The 23,812-nt window shown below is 44.1% G+C and overlaps 2 protein-coding genes across 5 annotated transcripts in view; one reads left to right on the top strand and one right to left on the bottom strand.

Moving 5' to 3' along the window:
• The window catches only part of LOC137413673 (uncharacterized), a 90,311-nt gene extending 72,977 nt beyond the window's left edge, over positions 1–17,334 (bottom strand). Inside the window, exon 1 of one of the 2 annotated variants that reach the window (XM_068099118.2) lies at positions 16,986–17,334. In XM_068099118.2, coding sequence (XP_067955219.2) covers positions 16,986–17,157 — 172 coding nt within the window. In that variant the 5' untranslated portion in view covers positions 17,158–17,334. The remainder of the gene's footprint in view (positions 1–16,985) is intronic. The other variant, XM_078765921.1, reaches the window with a different exon arrangement.
• A 532-nt stretch (positions 17,335–17,866) lies between these two features.
• Positions 17,867–23,812, top strand: part of CDK5RAP3 (CDK5 regulatory subunit associated protein 3) — a 34,908-nt gene continuing 28,962 nt past the window's right edge. The window contains exons 1-2 of one of the 3 annotated variants that reach the window (XM_068099120.2): positions 17,867–18,070; positions 18,235–18,280. In XM_068099120.2, the coding sequence (XP_067955221.2) occupies positions 18,065–18,070; positions 18,235–18,280 (52 nt within the window). In that variant the 5' untranslated portion in view covers positions 17,867–18,064. The remainder of the gene's footprint in view (positions 18,071–18,234; positions 18,281–23,812) is intronic. The other 2 variants (XM_068099123.2, XM_068099124.2) reach the window with 2 other exon arrangements.

Here is a 23,812-nt window from a genome sequence, read left to right as displayed (position 1 = left end):
GAGAGCGCGCTTGCCAACATCGATACACCAACCCACGAGTGCTCTGTGGCCGACGGCCTTTAATAACGTGCAGAGCACCCTTTCCCAGCATCAAAAGCACCACCCCACCACACAGTCAGCACCATCCGGTGCAGTCACCATTGTTCATTGGTATAAAAATAAATTCGACAACCCCTAACCCTGCAGGTGTCTCTTGCTCTTCTTGTGGTGCACTTGGTGGTAACTAAAAGTGGTTCACCTGTATGGCATAGGTGCCACGTTGACCCATAGGTCCATCCCCGGGTGGTGCTTGGCCGCAAAAGAGCTGCGGTCCATTGTGGGTGGCCACAAACATTGCGGTCCATATGGTGTATCGATCCAGGCAGCCAACAGCGAAAGTGCAGGCCCACAACTGCGTAGCCAGCACCTCTCTCTCCTCTCTCTCTACCCCAAAGCCAGATCCTCGGAGGTGGGAGACAAAAGAAGAAACAAGTGAGTAAGGTGGTAAGGGCGCAAAAGTGCACGCAATATAAGGTAATGCACACTGGGGGCACATGGGAACCAGGTGAGACAGGTACGTTCCTATCGTACGCCCCCCCCCCCCCACCAGGTAACCTACATGGCCCCTCCCTTACCCCTTACTGTATCCACAAAACACAACACTACCCATAAACATCTACTTTACAAATCAACAAACATCCCTACTGTCTTCCCCGTTCCTCCCATAAACCAAATTCGTCTTCTCTCCCTCCTAACCAATCAAATTTGCCATTTTCAACTCTCATCATAATTTGCCATCTCCAACTCAACACCAAAATTTGCCATTACCAATTCATCATCAGTCCCTCCTAGGGAGGGAGAGATGGAATCACCCCAATGTCTCATCCACGTCGTGATGCGTCTCACAAATCCACACAGCGATTCATCTCCTGCAACAAAACAAAGAAAACACAGGTGTGGAGTCATCATCATCACCACAGGTAAGTGGCTGCGTATGGTGCGACAGGTTCATCAATCCTAACTATTTCCTAAATGACTTTAACAACTTTACACTACCCGGGGTCTTTCTCCGGCCAAACCATTGGCCCTCTTACACTATGGGTTCTAAAAACCAATTCCCATTGGCCAAACTGTGGTGCTTTTCAATTTGGGGTCTCACTCCCCCGATTCATCTCCCGGTGCCCTCGCACAATTTCTGGGCTGCGGCGTGTACCTCTCCCAGTGGGTCTACCCACCTGCACACCTCCACCACTGCAGTTGCCTCCGAGCTTACCTGCTCCTCACCCTAACCTAACTACCTGGGGAAGGCCCTCTGGCTCTCTCCCCACTCCGTGCCCTCTCTGGCACTGGGCTGCCCGATCCACACCCGGGATCCTCAGGCACCCACTCACAACTACCGGCTCCCAGAGCCCACCTGCGGCCTCACCTGGCCGACATCCTCACAGTGGTGGAGTGCCCAACCAACTACACACACTAACAGGCTACACGCCCAGCCATTTCCACAACACTAATGCACCCATTCCCAACACCATTCTGCAACCGCACCACAAATGCCAATATCCAACCACAATTTACCTGCACCCTCTACCTAACACTTACACTACCCGCCCCGGGTACTCGTGAAAGGGGTCCACTCTTCCCCCATCCACACCTTCGCACCATGCACACCACTCCGTACCACTCACTCCAACTCTCTCCACACACCTGTACCTGCACACCTGTGCTCTCACACCTGGTGCCACCTGCACCCTTCTCTCCCCAAGCGCATTCGCGCTGATCCACACACTCACTACTCACACACTGCTCCACACACCTGTCCAGTTGCACACCTGTGCAATCACACCTGTTCAATTCTCACAAACACGGCATCATCTCAGCTAACTACTCCCTTCTGAAACTTGCGCTTCCCAGTCGTCCCTTTAACTATTGCGCTCCCACGTCATTATCATCCACACTAATCTACCTGCGTCCCCACTACAGGTATCAGTCACTAACTAAACTTAACGTTACCTAAGGTCATCTTCTCTAGATCCCTACCGTTATATCCTAACCCTCCCGGGCTAGTTTTCACTGCCATACACCCCATAAGCTATTGCTCCTTTGCCCCACACTCAGGGGAAGGGTGGCAGGGATGCCATCCCACCACATCGGGGGTCTCTCACTACCAATTTTGCACATCAAATTTCAACAAATTAAAAATTTGCCAATCACTGCCCATCATCTGCCAATCACTACTGCCAATCCCTTGCCAATCATCAAATTTTGTTTTTCTCTAATTTTGGGTCCAAAACACTAACCTCATCACCCAGTCTACTCACTACTGCCTCTCGGTGCGCCAATTCCTGTCCAAAGCCCGGCTTCGTAAAGCCAAGCAATGGATGCTGGTTGTTTTGTGCCTGCGGCTGGATGCGTCCGGCATTCGGGACAGGGACGGGGGCTTACCCGGGCCGAGATCCCACGCACCCCCTCGGCGTGGAGCCATCCAATGTCCCGATCTCGACCTGCCGCACGGCACGTCTCCACAAAACGTGGTCGCCATGACGACCCTTTCTATCGGGCTGCCAGCTCCGCCTATTGGAGCACGGACGCGGCCGTTCAAAGCGAGGCCCAGCGTGGGTCGCGCACGGCGGTCCTTTCGAACCCGCCGTGGCTCGGATCCCCGCTGGTTCTCGCGGCACGCGAAGCCCGGCACGCACCGAGGGCCCGCTTCGGCTAAAAGTCGACCTAACCTTTAACCTGTGCAACGTCGATGCTTCACCTGGATTCTTACACCCCGAAGCCCGTTCCTTGCTCACACATCCAGCCGTGCTCATGCTCCTCGTACCTTTCCTTACACACCCAGGTACCCTCATTCCACTCACAGCCTTGGTCACACACCTGACCACCGAACACTTTGGCACACATTCGTTGCTCGCACACCTCACCAATACACCGCTTCGCACCCCCTCCTCGGTCACCTCCTCTGTGACAATCACAGGTGTGCCCTCATTCGCACACCCAACCACGTGCCTCACCACCAACTCCAGCGTGCATTCCCACTCACGCTCTACCATTCCAGGTGTGCATCCTTCCATCCCAGGTGTACATCCTCGCTCACCTGTCACAACTAACTCACGCTCCATGTCACTCTCACTACTTTCACCTCCATTCCTGACAGCGCACTCACCCTTACTCTTGACAGCACACTCTTTCCTCATGCACCTGTCCGTCACACACCTTTCTCGCACACACTCTCCCGTTACACCCTCTGTAACACTCACCACAGGTGGACACTCTTCCTTACTTCTGACAGCGCACTCTTTCCTCATGCACCTGTCCGTCACACACCTTTCTCGCGCACACTCTCCCGTTACACCCTCTGTAACACTCACCACAGGTGGACACTCTTCCTTACTTCTGACAGCGCACTCTTTCCTCATGCACCTGTCCGTCACACACCTTTCTCGCGCACACTCTTGCGCACACTCTCCCGTCACACCCTCTGTAACACTCACCACCCCGCGCTTCCACGTGCTCCCTCGCACACGCGCTACGACCGACTCACTCTCGCCAGCACCCTCACTCCTTGGCACGCACTTTTTCCTCACACACCCCAGAGTCGGACTTTCTTGCACACCTCCTCTTTCGCACACCAGACCAGTCGCACACTTCACCAACGGCCTCTCACGAACACCCGGGTCTATCTCGACCCCCAAGCTTATTAAATCCCCTGGCGCATCATACGCACGACCATATTGGTCACCACTTACACCGGGTCCTCTTCCTCTTCGCTTCTCCTCCATCACCTGCGAATCCCTCATCCGGTTAATGAGCACATCATCACGATCCAAGCACAGACTTTGGACCAATTCTTTTATCTCCTCTTTTATCTCTTTCTTATCCCCTCTCCGTCGCTTCTTAATTTCGCTCATCCCTTCTTCCACTTCTTCTAATTTGTGCTTCACCTCTTTTATTCCCCGGTACGTCTCCTCAAGCTCATCCTCTAAGGCTACCTTGACCGTTTCCAGGTGCGTCCTCACCTGCCGGTCCTTCGTCTCCATTACCTCTACCACCTCGTCCAACCTCGTTGTCAGTCCCTCACGTACCATCTGACATTGCCTCTGTGTCGCTATCAAGTCGTTTTTAATTTCTTTTTGTGTCGCCTTTAAACCTCCTAATACTGCAGTGTTCCTTTGAACCTGCTCCACTAACTCCGTCTGTCCCACCGTCAGCTGCTCCACCTCCTGCGTCAGGTCCTCTATGCCCCCTTGTAACTTTACAGTCCCCTTTCTCACCTCCTTCTCCATGTGCTCCTCACAGTGCCTCACCTCCTCGCGCACTCCTCCGACCTCCTCACTCACTCCTCTTCTGATCTCCTCTCCCATCACTTGCATCTCCTGCCCAGATGCCACCCTCATCTGCTCCATTTCCTCCCTGTGAGCATCCAGTTTGGCTTCTACCCCCATTCTGACCCCCTCTATCTGCTGCTCCATTTGTTTAACTTCCCTTTCCGCTTGGTCCCTCATGTCCCTCAATTTGCCTTCCATACTGTTTTCTAACCCCTCTAACCCTTTTTGCATCCCTTCCATTTGATTCTCTTGAGCGGCCATTCTGTTTTCTACCCCCGTTAACCCATGTTTCACTCCCTCTATCTGATTCTCTTGAGCGGCCATTCTGTTTTCTACCCCCGTTAACCCATTCTTTACTTCTTTTATCCCGTTGTCTAACTCCTCAAAATTATTGTCTAACTTCTCAATTTTCTTGTCTAACTCCTCAAAATTATTGTCTAACTTCTCACTGGTACCCCTCGCTTCGTCCCTCATTACCCCCATTTGGTTTCCCATTACCCCCATTTGGCCCTCCAATCGCTCACTCTGAGCATCCATCCGATTCCCCATTCTGTTTGCCATTTCTTCATTATTCTGGGCCATAAGGGCCTTCATTTGTATCCAAAACGAGTTCAAATCCATCGGGGGCGCTGCCACGGTCGCTGGCGCGGTGATCAGCGAGGCGCCATTTTGCGCGCCCGCTTCTTCGTGCGTGACGGCGCTATTTTGCGAACCTGCCGCCCTCACTGCTTCGCTCTCCTCCTGTCCCTCATTTTGGTCCTGGATCGGCCCTACCTCACTCTCCTTTACCGGACCCCAGCTGTCTTGATCCGCCATAGCGCGACTTGCAAAATTCGAGTTTCGTAAAACAAATACAAATTTCGGCCGCTCCAAATTTTGACCAAATTTTTTTTTTTCCTCTATTCGTTTTTTTTTTTCAAAATTTGGTCGGGCCTCGAATCTCACTCCCGACACCAATTGTTACAGACACGACTTTGATGTTAAGGTGGGCCGAGCGGAATGGCCGTCGTGTCCGCACAAATTACCCGATTGTACTCGAACGTCGACGAAGCCGCGCTACGCTGGCTCAATAGGAAAGAGAAGACACCCGGCTGGGTTATAATGACACAATACGACACCAGGGGTTCAGTTCTCAAGACCTCCGGAGGAGGTTATATTAAGGCGGAAGGTTAGATTACAACTACAAGAGGTACATCATAGGAAGACAGGCACTTAGACACAACCTTATATTATTCCCGACAGACCACAGAGAAACAGGACAAAAACTGACTCACACGGGGATTGATGGCTAGGAAAGCGGGTATTCGATGGCCAGCACAAGGTGCACCTTGTGCTCAGGGACAGGATGGCGCGGCCCAAAAGATGCAGGAGGTCTCTCAGCGCTCGAGGTGGCGTCTTGTCGTCTCAAGCTGGGGGCGCATCTGACGTCACGTCCGGCAAGCGGCTGCGTATATCCGGCGGGGAGTGACACGCCCTCGGCTCGTTAGCTCCGCCCAGATGGAATCGGTCCGCCCTTCTTATTGGGTGCGGGGGGGGTTTACCAGGCTCCGCCCTTGACGAGGAGCTGACAGCCAGCCCCTTCGTGGTAACCCCGTGGGGCGCATGGATAATGGCGGCTAACCGAGCCGGAGGGAGGACGCACACTCCCCGCGCGCGCCGTTGTTGTAGTTGTTGTTGTAGCTGTAGTTGTTGTTGTTGTTGTTGTAGCTGTAGTTGTTGTTGTTGTTGCTGTAGTTGTTGTTGTTGTTGTTGTAGCTGTAGTTGTTGTTGTTGTTGTTGTAGCTGTAGTTGTTGTTGTTGTTGTTGTTTGGGGAAGAAGATGGGAGGAGGTATGGGAAGGTCCTAAACTCACTACTGGTGCCATATAATCACATTCTGGTGCAACGAAGAGTCATAATTAATGGAAACGAGGCCTTAACTGACATAGATTAAGAATAACTAGGAAGATGTCCGAAAGTTGTCTACGTGTGGTGCGGTGGACCTGGGCACGACATTTAATGGGGGAATAAGGGGAAGGTCGGCTCTACTGATTGTTATTTACATGCAATGGGACTAGGGAATGGGGGACTGGGGAAAGTTGGGGAGTATTGGAGAAAATAGGGGAATATTTACAAGCGGATATGGAGGCCAAATTCCATATTCGCAACAATATATATAATGTATATATATATATATATATATATATATATATATATATATATATATATATATATATATATATATATATATATATATATATATATGTGCCTTTTCGTAATTGATTACTGTGCTTCGAAAATATAAATAGACAAGTGTGCACTGAGGGTGTGTGCCCCAATTGGCATCACCAACTCACAAGGAAAGGTAACGCATTTGTAAAAGAGCGAGGACACTGCCAGGTTTGACAGTATCAATCGGTTGCGTCTGTAGTTGCTTGCCAACCCGATGGGCAGCAAACTTATTCGCGGCGCGTCAGATTGCAGTGCAGGAGTTCGGGCGGAGTCTGAAAATGCCCCCTCATGGTGACCCCAAACCACGAGTCCATAACAATACATTAGAATTTCCATTAAAACTAATATTTGTGCAAAAGCAACACTCATTAAGAGTAACATGTGGAAAAATGTAACAGAAAGGTGATAAAACGATGCCACACTAGAGAATGCATCGAACATGACACACCGTAGACCATGATACCCCACACAATGTTACTTCAATTTAACTTAAATTGCAACTGAATTGATAATCCTCTCCAGGAAGTTCTGTCACTCAAGCTTTTGGGTCTCACGATCTGCCATGATCTTTCCTGGGAAAACCACATTTCCAAGCTGGCCTCCAAAGCCAGTCGCCGACTGGGCATCCTCCGTCGTGCGAAGTCCTTCCTTGGCACACCTGAGCTCCTCACCACATACAAGGCTTTCATCCGCAGCTCAATGGAGTACTGCTCTCGCCTCTGGGCTGGTGCTCCTGCCTCACACCTCGCTCGTCTTCACGCTGTTGAAACCAAAGCGTTCAGAATCATTGGAATCTCCCGCGATGACGCTATCTCCGAGGGCCTTTCACTTAATCACCGCAGGCAGGTTGGTGGTCTTTCCGTCTTCTACCGACTCCTCTCCGGCCTTGCTCCCCCAGCTCTCTCTGGGCTCTGTCCCCCAAATATTCCTGCAGGTCACACAAGATCTGCCTGCAACCCTCTTATGGTTAAACTGCCAAAATCAAGACTCTCTGCTCACCTTCACTCCTTCATTCCTCTTTTCTCCAGCTCTGGAACAAACTCCCTCACTCTCTTCAATCCCACTCCTCCCTCCAGGTCTTTAAAACGGCTGTTCACCACCATCTCTTATCTTCCCCCATCCAAAACTTTGATCTTTTCTACCCCCGCTAATTCACCCAAGATACACTTTTTCGAGATTCCAACTTCTTTCCTGGAAGTCCTTGGTGTCCTTGCGTTTTATACCTATCCTGCCTCCCCCCAGGCCCTCTCCCTCCAAAAACATCTCCCGATGTCCCTGCTCTCAAATGTTGTGTGTGTGTGCTTCCTCCCCTTCTCTCCCCATCTTGTCGACCGCTCCCCTTTTTATATACTTTGTTTGCTTGTTTGTTTGATAAATGTTAGCTCTTTCACGAGCCTCGACTCTGTACACAAAAAAGAGAGTAATTTTTCATGAAAAAAAGTCAAATGTTCTGAAATATATCCAGAACAATTATTTTTAAGCGGTGAAGCCGCTTCAATATTTGGCTATGTCCGTCCATCCGTAAAAAATGAAGAAGAATAACCTTTCTAACCCACCGTGTTTAATTATAAATGGTTCTAAAGTGTAGTTCTAGGAGGTTTTAAAGGGTAATTTCAAAGGGCAATTCAAAAGGGTTTTATAGGGCAATTCTAAAGGGTAATACTAAAGGGTAAATCTAAAGGGTAATACTTCTAAAGGGTAATTGTAAAGGGTAATTGTAAAGGGTAATTGTAAAGGGTAATTGTAAAGGGTAATTGTAAAGGGTAATTGTAAAGGGTAATTGTAAAGGGTAATTGTAAAGGGTACTTCTAAAGGGTACTTCTAAAGGGTACTTCTAAAGGGTACTTCTAAAGGGTACTTCTAAGGGGTACTTCTAAAGGGTACTTCTAAAGGGTACTTCTAAGGGGTACTTCTAAAGGGTACTTCTAAAGGGTACTTCCAAAGGGTAATTGTAAAGGGTAATTGTAAATGGTAATTGTAAAGGGTAATTGTAAAGGGTACTTCTAAAGGGTGCTTCTAGAGGGTGCTTCTAGAGGGTACTTCGAGAGGGTAATTTTTCCTCGAGGGTTCTAAAGGGTGATTCTAAAGGGTGATTCTAAAGGGTGATTCTAAAGGGTGATTCTAAAGGGTGATTCTAAAGGGCGATTCTAAAGGGCGATTCTAAAGGGCGATTCTAAAGGGCGATTCTAAAGGGCGATTCTAAAGGGTGATTCTATAGGATAATTCTTATGGGTTTTGTTCGTTTCTTGGCTTTGCCTATTTCATATTAAAAGTGCCAAACTGAACCACTTCCATCGGACACGGGTGAGATTTTTTACATTCTAATGGGTTACCAGGCAGTGATAATTTATGTTCCCTATTGAAAAGGGTTCACGATAACATGTTTTTTTCGACACCATCAATAGACCCCAAAGGTGCATGCAACCACACTTAACGCACACGCGCGCACACACACACACACACACACACACACACACACACACACACACACACACACACACACACACACACACACACACACACACACACACACACACACACACACACACAACCTTGGCTATGTTACCTCACATGATTCCCACCGTATTTTTTGAGAGTCCCACATCTTCTTATGATAGATATTCTTAATGATGTGCAATTTCACTGCAAGTGAGAGGCTGGATCTTTAATAATAATAATAATATTACATTTATTTTGTATAGCGCTTTTCAAGAAACCCAAAGACGCTTTGACATAGTACGTAAAACAAAGACAAAAAAGACTAAAATACATAATTAAATAACCAAACAGAAAGGAAGGAGAAGGAGAAGGAGAAGAGACGATCAGGGGTTGAATGCGGTGTTGAACAGGTGGGTCTTGAGTGATGATTTGAATGTGGTGAGTGAGGAGGAGTCTCTGATGGTTTGAGGTAGTGAGTTCCAGAGTGTGGGAGCAGCGATGGAGAAGGCCCTGTCCCCCCAGGATCTGAGTTTGGTCCGGATTGGGGGGGGGGGGGGGGGGGCGACAGGAGGTTGGCAACACCAGAGCGGAGGGTGTGGGTGGGAGTGTGTCTGGGGAGGAGGTCAGTCAGATAGGATGGGGCCAGGTTATGGAGGGCTTTGTCGGTCAGGAGGATTTTGTACTGGATTCTCTGGGAGATGGGGAGCCAGTGGAGCTTGTGAAGGGACGGGGGTGATGTGGTCCCGGGCCCGGGAGTGGGTGAGTAGACGGGCAGCGGAGTTCTGAATGTATTGAAGTTTATTGACGATATTTGAGGGTGAATCATAGAGGAGGCTGTTGCAGTAGTCCAGACGGGAAGTGATGAAGGCGTGGATGAGGTTTCTGCAGCTGTGGAGGAGAGGAATGGACGGAGACGGGCGATGTTTTTCAGATGAAAGAGGGCTGTCTTGGTGATCTGTTTCGTGTGTTTGTCGAAGGAGAGGGTTTGTTCAAAGATGATGCCAAGATTCCGGATGTGAGGGGAGGTGGATACTGGGATACCGTCGATGTTGAAGGTGAAGTTGTGGGTAGATTTGGTGAGCGTTTTTGGTCCAATAATGATTATTTCGGATTTATCACAGTTAGTTTGAGGAAGTTGATTTGAAGCCAGGATTTTATTTCAGTGATGCAGTTTGTCAGGATAGAGTGGGTGTCGGTGGAGACGGACTTGGTGGAGATGAAAAGCTGGATGTCATCGGCAAAGCAGTGGAATTGGAGACCATGACGACGGATAAAGTGACCAAGGGGGAACAGGTGCAGGATGAAGAGGAGGGGACCGAGAACTGAACCTTGGGGGACACCTTGGGGGAGGGGCGCGGTGGGGGATTTCCAGTTATTGATGGAGATGAACTGGTGCCTGTCGGAGAGGTATGATTTGATCCAAGAAAGGGCAGTGCCAGTGATGTTAAAGGTGGTTTCAAGTCGGGTAAGGAGGATGATGTGATTGATGGTGTCAAAGGCGGCGCTGAGGTCGAGAATGTTGAGGTTACAGGCGTCGGAGGAAAGGAGAAGGTCGTTGGTGATTTTGAGGAGTGCAGTTTCCATACTGTGGTTGAGGCAGAATCCGGATTGGAATGTTTCATACAGGTTATTGGCAGAGAGGTGATGTTTGAGTTGAGTGGCTACAGCGCGTTCCAAAACTTTTTACAGAAAGGGTAGGTTGGAGATGGGTCTGAAGTTATTTGGGGTGTCAGGGTTGAGTCCAGGTTTTTTCAGAATGGGGGTGACAGCAGCGATTGTGAGGGATGGTGGGACGATGCCAGTAGACAGGGAGGAGTTTATTGTTGCAGTGATAAGTGGAGAGAGAGTAGGAAGGCAAGCCTTAACAAAGCTTGAGGGGATGGGGTCCAGAGTGCAGGTGGCAGTTTTCATTCCTGTGAGGAGTTCAGAGAGGTCAGTAGGGGAGACTGGGGAAAACTGAGATAGGGCTTGGCAGGATAAGGGGGGGGCAGATGGTTTGAGGGGGAGCAGGTGCGGTGGTGGTTAAGCTGCTGTCGATGTTGTCTATCTTGCTTTGGAAGAATGAAAGGAAAGAAATGCAGTTGTCGACTGTGAATGACTGGGTGGTGGTATCCAGGGGGCCGAGGAGTTTGTTTATTGTGGAGAAGAGTGCTTTTGGGTTTCCGGAGCCAGAGTGGATTATTTGAGAGTAGTAGGTGGAGCGGGCGCGGAGAGGGCATCTTTGTAGTGCTGCAGGTGGTCTTTGTAGGGTTGGGAGTGGATTGTGAGACCTGTTTTATTAAGGAGTCTTTGTTTTAGTCTTTAGTTTGGCCTTTTCCCACTGATGCCATGTCTTGATGGTGGTCGAGCTATCGCATAGAATACTGCATGTGATCCAATAAACACAGTTTAACACATGTGGTCTTGTTGGCAGTACAGTACAGGAAAAGCCATTTCACACACTTTCAATAGATGATGTAATGAAAAAGGCAAGCCTTACTTGCCGGGACAAAGTGATAGTTATATCTGGGTTTTCCAGCAATGTGGATCATTGTCGTCGTTTTGTATGCAGCCTGTGGCTGCTGGTTGCATCATTTCTCTGGAAGCACGTTTGTGCCGCTGATGCATTGCCCCAATTACCAGTGAACTGGTACTCGATTTGCCGACCTCGGAAGGATGACAGGCTGAGTCAACCCACCTGGCGTTAATTCAACGATCGACCGGGATCCGAACTCAGGATCCTAGGATCCCAAGCCGCACCTTAACCGCTAAGCCAACACCAGGCTATGTGGATCAGTATAACAGGGTAATTACGCATCGACTAAAACCAAAGGTGGGCGGTCCGCTTCGAAAGTCCGCTTATCAGCTTATCCGCTGCAGCGGACTAACGTTTTCGAAGCGGATAAGCGAATCGGAACAACCCCCGGAAACCGAAGCGGATAAGCGTAAGCGGACTACCAAAAAATTAAAGCGCATCGCGATTCGCCAAATCAGCTGTTAGCCTGAGCCGTTACTCTAGAATTGTGAATATTTATTTAAGTGAATAATAAGTGAAAACTGAATATTTTAATGGACGCTAGAGCGGCAATAACGTCAAGATGGAGAGATTTCTGACTCTCCAGCCCAGCGGCAGTGCCAGGGACAGGCACACGAGCGACGCAAACCAGCAGTCCCAGCACAGCGACATCCACAACCCGGCGGTCAACATGATGGGGGACGTGGAGGACAGTCAGGAGATCTGCGCCCTGACCCCTCAGCTCGCGCGCAGCGAGAGCAGGATGTCGCTGGACTCAATCGAGTCGGCTGAGATCAACGTGACAATGGACACAGACAATTCCTCAAGAAGGCCCACGAGGTGGAGGAGGAAGACGAGGACTAGTCAACAGACTGCTAGTCTGTTGACTAGTAGACTCTCTTGTCAAAGAAAGGACGGGCAAATTGATTTTTCTTTAATGTAACTTGCATATATTAAAATTATATTTAAATTAACTGTAGAGTAGAGTAGAGTCGAGTGGAAAACTTTATTTCAATAAATTTTGAATAAATTTTATTTAAATAAAAATGTATATTTTTGATCTTAAAAGCTTTGTTTGTCTTTGTAGTAGTTAGAAATGGCTATTTAGGCTTAAAACGCATTAAATTCCCTTTAGAAACGTCAAAAAGCGCTTTAAAAACGTCGAAGCGCTTTTAAAAATCGAATCGAAGCGGATAAGCGGATAAGCGGTAAGCGGACTAAGATTTTCGGCCGCTGAAGCGGATAAGCGAATCGGACTACACGGGCTGGCGGAGCGGATAAGCGGTAAGCGGACTTAAAATTTTCCGAATCGCGCCCACCTTTAACTAAAACATGTTCTGATGTTGCGATCATGATAACCAGGGTGCCTTATATAGACGTACGACTGTACATATGTAAAGATGCAATAATTAAAATATGCACTGCAACATTGACCAAGGTACACTGTCCATAAACGACAAAATGTTTACTACTTTCTACAACTATATATAACGTCCATACAGGAAAGAAACCCCACATACACTTCTCTAATCATGCTGTCATATAACGGAGAAATATCCGCTCACTTTGGGAGCAATTCTGCCCATGCAAGGTCATGTGACATTGTCTTAGGTCACATGACCCTCCGTCAGCAAGAGCAAGGATGACCTTTGTCGACGGACATTTTTGTGATTATTCTTTCCTGGAATGTTGACTTCGAGTTACGTCGGTATGCACAATTTCAAATTTCTAGCCCACCTAGAAAGTGCTAAACATTTATATGAATGAATCAGTGGCTGGCACACACACACACACACACACACACACACACACACACACACACACACACACACACACACACACACACACACACACACACACACACACACACACACACACACACACACACACACACACACACACACACACACACACACACACACACACACACACACACACACACACACACACACACACACACAGTATTGTATTGCCAATTTGGTTTTTACAGTTGCTATTATTATACGTTTCCTTCAGAATAAGAATAATCAAATCCAGGTTCTTTCTTCACCTTTGCAATTTCATCTGAAGAAAGAAAGCCAGCTTTCAAAATAAACGGAACATTCCTTAAGAAAAACTTACAGAAGCAAATTCCAGATTTGACTGGAATTCAAATACACATTCAGCCTTCTGCTTGCATAATTACTAAGGTGCAGCTGTACGGTTGATGCAGTGCCCCTGCACATTCAAACAGGAGTTATGTCATTTGTTCAGGGTGCTGGCAAATAAGGAGCCTACTCTTTGCAAAGGTATGGGATTGTGGGACCGTGGGATCTTTGACCACCAATGAATGCTAGTAGCCAGCTCATCTAGCTTTGCGTCCATCTGAGGGACAGGATTTTTTTTTTTTAATTATACAGCTAAAAGCAGCTAAAAAGTGCACAAGGACTCTGTGAGATCACAAACTTCCTGTTCTTCACTTGTATTAGTCCCCTACCGGTGTACATCGGAGGGGACTATAGTTTTGCACTCCGTCCGTCAGTCTGTCAGTCCGTCAGTCCGTCAGTCCGTCACGCAAAGAACAGTTTTCCAGACTTTTTTTCTAAACTCTTCATGCTAATGATTTCAAACTTGGTACATGGTTTCCTCATAAGTTACAGATCAAGTTCGAACTTCACGAGGTTTCGATCATTTTTGACAAAGTTATGGCACTTTGAACTTTGGTAATTTCTCCAACAGTTTTCCGGACGACGACAGGTAGGCGACATGCATTGCAGCGCAATACTCAGAATGCTTGTTAATTCTCCATTCGGCATATTAAAGATAAAATAACTTCATAATCAAGTAGTCTTATGATAGGAAAACAAAGGCTAGATAAGGAATTCAAATGTTATCATTTGGAGGGCTTTTTAAAAAGAATAATTTGTGATGCTGCCATAGATAGATCAATCATTTCAAAGTTTAAATACAAGTTCAGGTTTAAAAAACAAACAAAAAAAACTGGCCATAAATGTCATTGCATGCAGACAGACCCACAGGCTGTTAACGTCGTGCTCGGTAATATTACTTCCAAAATTAAATTACAACTACAGTTCAGAGGCAAAGACAATGAACTGAAGTATTTTTTAACATCTGGTTCATCTGAAAATACCAGGAAAATTCATCAAAAATTCTAAATCTCATAAATTTCATGAATGCCAAAAAGTGCTGTTTTAACAAGCGAGCAAAGGAATTCTTATACACACAGTACATAAGCAATGACAAGTTGGCCCGATTGCACGTCCGTCGCGCAGCGGGAGATCTTGTTTTGCAATCGCGTGTGTGTGTGCATGTCAATGTCTGTCCAAGGGCATAACCTTTTTTTACCATTTGAGGTTTTGTCAACAAATTTTCAACAAACCGTTATTTTGAGAATATGGAGAACACATTAATAATTGGGTCAAAATGTCAAAGGGCAAAGTCACAGCGAGTACAAATGGGCCTTATAAGCTCATCTGCCGCACAGCTCGATACGGCCGTTAAAAGATATAGCTTCCGTGTTTTCTTTATTTACATTTTGAGGTTTTGTCATCAAATTTTCGACAAACTTTTATGATGAGAATATATGGAGAAGAATAATTAATACTTTGGACATTTTTTTTTTTTTTTTTTTTTGCTGTTTGTCAAATTTTGTTTGAGTACAAAGCGGATGCGGATGGGCTTTGCATTTTGAGATGCTTCCCACTCGTAGTTCGTAGTTTCCACACGTAGTTCGTAGTTTCCACTCTTAGGTAGTTGTTCCAGCATGGCCACTTGCTTTATAATTATGTATCACTGGTTCAAACCCTTAATGTATCCTGCCAACTTAATGTAGTCTGTGGTCCCATTTAAAAAAAATCTAAACACACATCGGTCTCCAATGTCATTGCCCTGCATACAATTTATGGACAAGCTCTTACATTTGGAGAATGTTGGGGGGAATAAAAATAGCAGAAATAAAAAACGTTGGAACCATTTACAGTACATTGCGTGAAAAACCAGGTCACACGGATCAAGACAACACAAGCCACTGCAAGTCACGTTACCTTGACGCTTCCTACATGAACATCTCATTGAATTACTTACGCCTCCAGAGTTCCAACGTACGTGTTGCCTTTTGCTTCCTCACCACCTCTCTTTACACCAAAATGGCTTTTAGTTCTTGCTTTTGCTAGTTACCCTCGCCACTCACCAGAAGAGAGGGTATTGTATCTGGGTCCGTTGGTTTGTATGTCTGCCCGTCTGTCTGTCTACACAATGTGCTAATGTCAACCACAAACGCCACCTGGTGGTAGACAGTATTACGCGTTAGTTTCTTTTTTCAACAGAATACCTCCATAAAGTATGTATAATTAGAATGTGATTACCTGTACAAAGTACCAGTGGGTCGTGCTTGGTCACTGCAAGCAACTACTATGCATCAGTCCAATCCAGCATGGGCCACCACATCAAACTCTTAGCCATCAACCATATATTTAAATGATCTCTCATTGCTTCTTTCCCGCTGGGTATTCTTTACAATACAGCATATGGCTCTTAAATCTGAGCTCTCAATCCAGCAATAATACCAGATACCTCATCATTGGTGGTTAATGTTTCCTTCCAATGGCAATGAGATAGTCTGTATTTGGATTTAGATACTGTTACATGTAGTGTTGTTATTGTTGTTTATGATTTATATTTATATTATTGTTTATATATATTCTTGGGTAAAATTCCAGGGGCATAGAAAAGGTCCCTTTATATAATGGTATGTGCCCTGTGACAAAGTATAGAAAAGAAGGGACATTCCGTAGCTGGTAGAAAATGCCAAACAATACAAAATAAGGAGCATTCAAAAAATCTCGTGTGCATGCTGGACTACCCTTGTGTTCTGAGGAGGAACCAAGTAATGCTCTAGAGAAGTTCATATAAAGGGGTGCCAATTAGATTCATACACCTGCATGAATAAGTAAATGTGTTTTATTTGCCGGATGTAGGGCACCCCTTTAGCATGTAAAAGCTGCATACAGAGAAACGATCCCTTATATAAAGGAAGGGCCGCTTTGCGCCTCCCTTTGATTAATTGTTGTTGCTATAAGTATAACCAACAGGCGGCACTGAGGGTGATGCTTGAGGTGGTACCGGGCAATACATGCTGGGAAAGGAGGTGCCTTGCAATTGGGGCCTGTACGTTTGTCCGCCGACATTTAAATACATCCGATTGCTCTCCGAAAGAGTCGCCTGTTATTCCTACACGTCCAGGCGTGTGGAACACATTCCCAACGTAAGCCTAAACCACTCAACGTTTCTTCGTTTAAAAGTATAGACTATAGCCGCCACAGGTCATCCCAGGCTTGAGTTGGGTTAATGCTGGTATTGCAGTTGTACTCCGTCCCTGTAATTTCGTACCATGAGCAAACACATCGGATAGGCAGTGTAGGCCTCAATACACTAACATGCAGAACTCCACGAATCAGATTCGATATAGATAGAGTGAACTTTACCGCCTTTCAACAAATCTCGAGAAACAGCAGTTGTGACGTCACCACCACTCACCGTGTTGTCGCCCGTCTCCCTGATCCGTCCTCGATCGAAGACTGTAAACGTTAATGATGCTGAACTTGAAGTCATCATCCGTTATACCGTCACCGGTCCCTGTATGCGAGTCCGCCGTGGAGATAGCTCGGCCTTTGGGCTCATGGTCGCGGTTGGAGAGATTTCGACTCATGGCGAGTATCACGGAAAACGCAGAACTTTATTCGGCTTCGATTGCCGCCACAAACCTCAACAACCTATAGGTGAGAGCGAGACTACCGGAAGTAAGCTGCAACACGTGCCTTTTGTGGTTTGTTTTCAACGTATCCATCACGTGACTGTTGTCGCGAAGGGTGCGCTCACCGGAAGTTACGTAGTTCCGCGGGCGCCTATCAGTATCAGTATCGACGGCCTAAACATCCCGACCCAGACAGATAGCATCACAGCGGGTTCATAAATTCAGAAGTTAATTAATACAAGGGATTCGTGTGATCATCGAAAGGGACCGAAATAGACAAATTTAATGTCGTACAGTTATTTTCAACATGGGCGGTGTATGTGACGCGGCTATTAAATACGTTATTGAAGTTAACCAGAAACGTATTACGTATCATCATTGCTTATTATTAATGTTTTAACCCCTGAAAGAGAATAAGAGAGATTAAAGGATTGAGGGATTAAACATTGGAATTTATTTAAAAGAGACGTTGAAAAATGTATTTGATTTAATGAGATTAAGCATGCATTGGTGAGGTGTATAAGTAAGCATTCAAGGCCAAAGAAAGTAGTCAAATACTATCACAGACTTACAAAAAAGTTTAAAGCATTTGATTTCTCATTTTATGTCCAAGTTTCTTTCGAGTGTAAGAGTATAAGCGGTGTATAGGCATCGCGCTGTTCGCAAAGATGGCTTCTTTTAAGATAAAATGTTTCTGCTCTTTTTTTGTTTACTAACGAGTTCAATTTTATCCTTGGAGTAAAAGGGTATTAAAAATTATGGAAAAAAAATAATATTTTACAGTATAGTTTGAACACGTCAATGAAGCAAAATCAATACTGAATAGTGTACTGTATTTTTTGCTGTTGCTCGGAATGAGAGAATGCAGGTTGGTATGATCGTTACAATTACATTGGTTACATTTTTAATAGGTACATATTAATTTTGGAGGACGCATATGCCATAGCTGTTGTAGTTGTAAATGAGTGTTTACGTCAATAGTACACGTGCACTGTAATTGTTAAATGTTACCTTTCTGGTCCCTATAAACAGGACTATCAAAATCTTCCGATAGACATACACACCAGCAAGCTCTTGGGTAAGCACTAAACACGATGATGAACTTTAGTCTTTATACATGCTGTTTGAAAATCTTGCCATTAGATGAATGCTCACACCCATTATTTATATAGAACTGATCTGTTATCTTTGATTACCTGAGCGTTGCACCTGCCGTTATCGTCATCATCAGTGTCATAATTGTCATAATGTCATAATCATTGTTGTCATTGTCAGTATCATCATATTTATCATCATTGCCATCATTTTGATCATTGTCATCATCATTATCATTATTAATATTATTTTCATCATCATTGTCATCATCGTCATAGTCATCATCATTTTCATCATCATTGTCATCGTCATCATGTCAGTATTGTCATCATCATTTTCTTCATCATTGTCATCGTCATCATGTCAGTATTGTCATCATCATTGTCGTCATTGTGATCGTCATCATCATTGCCATCATCATCATCATCATTGTCATCCTTGTGATCATTCATTGCCATCATCATCATATTCATCACTGCCATCATCATCATTGTCGTCATTGTGATCATTCATTGCCAGCATCATCATTTTAATCATCATTATCATTATCATATTCATCAACATTGTCACCATTATCATCATTGCCATCATTGCCATCATCATCATGTTCATCATCATTGTCGTCATTGTGATCGTCATCATCATTGCCATCATCATCATCATCCTTGTGATCATTCATTGCCATCATCATCATATTCATCACTGCCGTCATCATCATATTCATCATCATTGTCGTCATTGTGATCATTCATTGCCATCATCATTTTAATCATCATCATTATCATCATCATCATCATATTCATCAACATTGTCGCCATTATAATCATTGCCATCATCATCATATTCATCATCATTGTCGTCATTGTGATCATTCATTGCCATCATCATCATTTTAATCATCATTATCATCATCAACATTGTCGCCATTATCATCATTGTCGTCATTGTGATCGTCATCATCATTGTCATCCTTGTGATCATTCATTGCAATCATATTCATCACTGCCGTCATCATCATCATATTCATCAACATTGTCGCCATTATGATCATTCATTGCCATCATCATCATCATATTCATCTTCATTGTCATCATTATCATCATTGCCATCATATTCAGCATAATTGTCATCATTATCATCATTGCCATCATCATCATATTCATCATCATTGTTGTCATGATCATCTTGCCATCATCATCATATTCATCATAATTGTCGTCATTGTGATCATTCATTGCCATCATCATCATATAAATCATCAATGTCGTCATTATCATCATTTCCATCATCATCATATTCATCTTCATTGTCATTATCATCATATTCATCATCATTGTCGTCATTATCATCATCATATTTATCGTCATTGTGATCATTCACTGCCATAATCATCATATTCATCATCATTGTTGTCATTATCATCTTGCCATCATCATCATATTCAACATCATTGTCGTCATTATCATCATTGCCATCATCATATTAATCATCATTGTCGTCATTGTGATCATTCATTGCCATCATCATATTCATCATCATTGTCGTCATTGTGATCATTCATTGCCATCATTATCATATTTGTCATTGTGATCATTCATTGCCATCATATTCATATTCATTGTTGGCATTATCATCATTGCCATCGTCAATCATCATCTTCATCATTATCATCATCTTCATCATTATCATAATCATTGTCATCAATGCCATCATCATAGTCATCCTCATTGTCATTATCATCATTGCCATCATCATATTTATCATCATTGTTGTCATTGTGATCATTCACTGCCATCATCATCATATTCATCATCATTGTTGTCATTATCATCTTGCCATCATCATCATATTCAACATCATTGTCGTCATTATCATCATTGCCAACATCATCATATCAATCATCATTGCCATCATCATTGTGATCATTCATTGCCATCATATTCATATTCATTGTTGGCATTATCATCATTGCCATCAGCATCATCATTGTCATCATTATCATCATTGCCATCATCATCATAATCATTGTCATCAATGCCATCATCATCAGTCATCATTATCATAATCATTGTCATCAATGCCATCATAGTCATCCTCATTGTCCTCATTATCATCATTGCCATCATCATATTTATCATCATTGTTGTCATTGTGATCATTCACTGCCATCATCATCATATTCATCATCATTGTTGTCATTATCATCTTGCCATCATCATCATATTCAACATCATTGTCATTATCATCATCATTGTCGTCATTGTGATCATTCATTGCCATCATCATCATATTCATCTTCATTGTTGGCATTATCATCATTGCCAGCATCATCATATTCATCATCATTGTCATCATTATCATTGCCATCATCATCATAACCATTGTCTCATCATTATTGGCATCATCATCATATTCATCACCATTGTCGTCATTATCATTGCCATCATCGTCATATTCATCATCATTGTCATTATTATCATCATATTCATCATCATTGTCATCAATGTGATCACTCATTGCCATCATCATCATATTCATCATGATTATCATCATTGTGATCATTCATTGCCATCATCATCATATTCATCATCATTGTCGTCATTATCATCATTGCCATCATCATCATATTCATCATCATTGTCGTCATTATCATCATTGCCATCATCATCATATTCCTTATCATTGTCGTCATTGTGATCATTCATTGCCATCATCATCATATTCATCATTATTGCCATCATTGTGATCATTCATTGTCATCATCATCATATTCATCATCATCGTCATCATTATCATCATTGCCATCATCATCATATTCCTCATCATTGTCGTCATTGTGATCATTCATCATCATCATATTCGTCATCATTGTGATCATTCATTGTCATCATCATCATATTCATCATCATTGTCATCATTATCATCATTGCCATCATCGTCGTCATTACCATCATTGCCATCATCATATTCATAATCATTGTCATCATTGTGATCATTCATTGCCATCATCATCATATTCGTCATCATTGTCGTCATTACCGTCATTGCCATCATCATCATATTCATCATCATTGTCATCATTGTGATCATTCATTGCCATCATCATCATATTCGTCATCATTGTCGTCATTACCATCATTGCCATCATCATATTCATAATCATTGTCATCATTGTGATCATTCATTGCCATCATCATCATATTCGTCATCATTGTCGTCATTACCATCATTGCCATCATCATCATATTCATCATCATTGTCGTCATTGTGATCATTCATTGCCATCATATTCATATTCATCATCATTGTCGTCATTACCATCATTGCCATCATCATCATATTCATCATCATTGTCATCATTCATTGCCATCATTATCATCGGATTTGGGGAAGAAGGTGATCCTGTACTACCCTGGTCTTTTTATCGTTGTAATTTAATCGTTGTACTATAATACTGTGTTCACATGCTGGAGAAGAGCAGACTTATGGAAGGTGGAAGCGCTCTTTCCACCAGTGCTTGTCTAATTTAGACTTTACTTAAATTAATTTGTCGTCTTCGCTTCAACTACTTCCTGTGGAAGACTGTTCCAGTCATCCTCATGCAACCATCACCAGGCGCTGCATAACGTCATTGCCGGGCACCGAAGGGGGCTCGGCAATGACGCACGCTGAAAGGGAGTACTCAGTTTTCACTCTGGTTGTTTTCTTGTTTGTTTCCTTGTTTGTTTGTTTTCTTTCTTGTTTGGCCAGGCGATATTTCAGCCATTCTTTGAGCTAGGAAGCTGGAATTTTGGCACAATAGTGAGCAAGTACTTTGTCAAAAACGGTATTTTTTGTTTTTTGATTAATCAATTAATTGATGAGTTATTTAATTATTAGCGATTAATTAAGTACTTATACATTTCCTTTCTCTTCTGTCCATTATCTCAGGCACCTTTTGAGATAGGAAGCTGATATTAGGACATGCCAATGACCAAGTGATTTGGCTGCAAAGGCTATTTTTTTATCTATTGATAAATCAATCAATCAATTAATCGATTAATTATTCGATTAATGACTAAATGTTTTTTTTTTAAAGTTACTGATTCTGATGAAATGGTGGTGGTTTATGTGTTATATTAGCGAATTGATTAATTATTTCAATTTTTATGATTATTATTTATTTATTTTCATTATTAATTATTTATTTTCTTTCTCATCTGGGCAATATCACATGGACCTTTTGAGCTATGAAGCTCATACTTGGACATGACGGTGACCAAGTGATGTGGCTACAATGGATATTTTTGATTTATTGATTAATCACTTAATCGATTCATTATTTATTGATTAATCAATTAATTTTTATTTTATTTTATTAATGCCTTATTTAATAAAATTTCTAAAAGATACATCTTCGGATGAAGCACTACTGGTTTAGTTATGCTATTAGCCAATTGATTAACAAAATATTTTATGATAATCTTTTCTTGATTTTAATTATGCAATTACTCAATCAATTTTTGTGCATCTCTCCAAATACAGTCTCGATGAGCTGCACGGCGGTATTGCCAGGCGCCAGAGGCGCCCCGGCAATGCCGCGCTGGAGGATATTTAATTATTTGGCATGGGGGCGGTGTACTTTGAATGTATCTATCTGTACTTGTCTGAATTATTGTTAGGAGCTCAGTGTCCATCAAACATTTCTTTGAGAACAGTACGGTATTTGCAATTGGTGACTGCCGTTCACACAATAAAAAAAACCACCTTTAGAGGCCATTTTTCCCCGCAAGCGGGGGTTGGCCTTTTTCGGGAACTGTGGTTGTTGTTGTTTTTCGGTCCCCTTTTTGAAGCAATGTTTTACGGCCGGATGCCCTTCCTGACGCCAACCCTTTTTGCCGCCTTTAACGACAAGCAGGGAATTACCAGTGAACTGGTACTCAATTTGCCGACCTCGGAAGGATGACAGGCTGAGTCAACCCCCCTGGCGTTAATTCAGCGATTGACCAGGATTCGAACCCAGGATCCTAGGATCCTTAGCCGGCACCCTAGCCACTAGCCCAACACCAGGGATCGATGCCGTTCACACAATGGGCTGCAATAAGTCACCAGGCAATTACCGACCGATAAGCCTGACCAACTTTCTGAGGTTCTTGAATCTCCAAGAGAGATGCTGTCATGGTGACTCGTGACTACGTTTAGACCATCATGAGACAGGTTAGTGTTGTTACCTTACTGATGCTTTTGTCATTGGAACAGCAACCCCACTCAGTACGAGAGGAACTGCGCAGGTTCAGACACTTGACACGTGCATCTGGCTGAGCAGCCAGTGGCTTTAAGCACCCCCTGCTAAGGGATTATGGCTGAATGCCTCCAAGTCAGAATCCGGCAATGGCGATGCTGTTGACTGTGGGGCTGCAGCCAGGACAACGAATGAAATTTGACCGGGAGACCACCTCCTTGGGCAGCTTCTGGAGAAATGCTCCGCACTGCATCGGTCCTGATGGTCACCTGATGACTCCTGCGGCCCTGTCTG

Source organism: Myxine glutinosa, chromosome 1 (assembly GCF_964187855.1).
Source record: "Myxine glutinosa chromosome 1, kmMyxGlut1.1, whole genome shotgun sequence".
Classification (NCBI taxonomy): Eukaryota; Metazoa; Chordata; class Myxini; order Myxiniformes; family Myxinidae; genus Myxine; species Myxine glutinosa.
The sequence above is the reverse complement of the archived record's forward strand: the minus strand, read 5'-3'. Positions and strand labels throughout refer to the sequence as shown.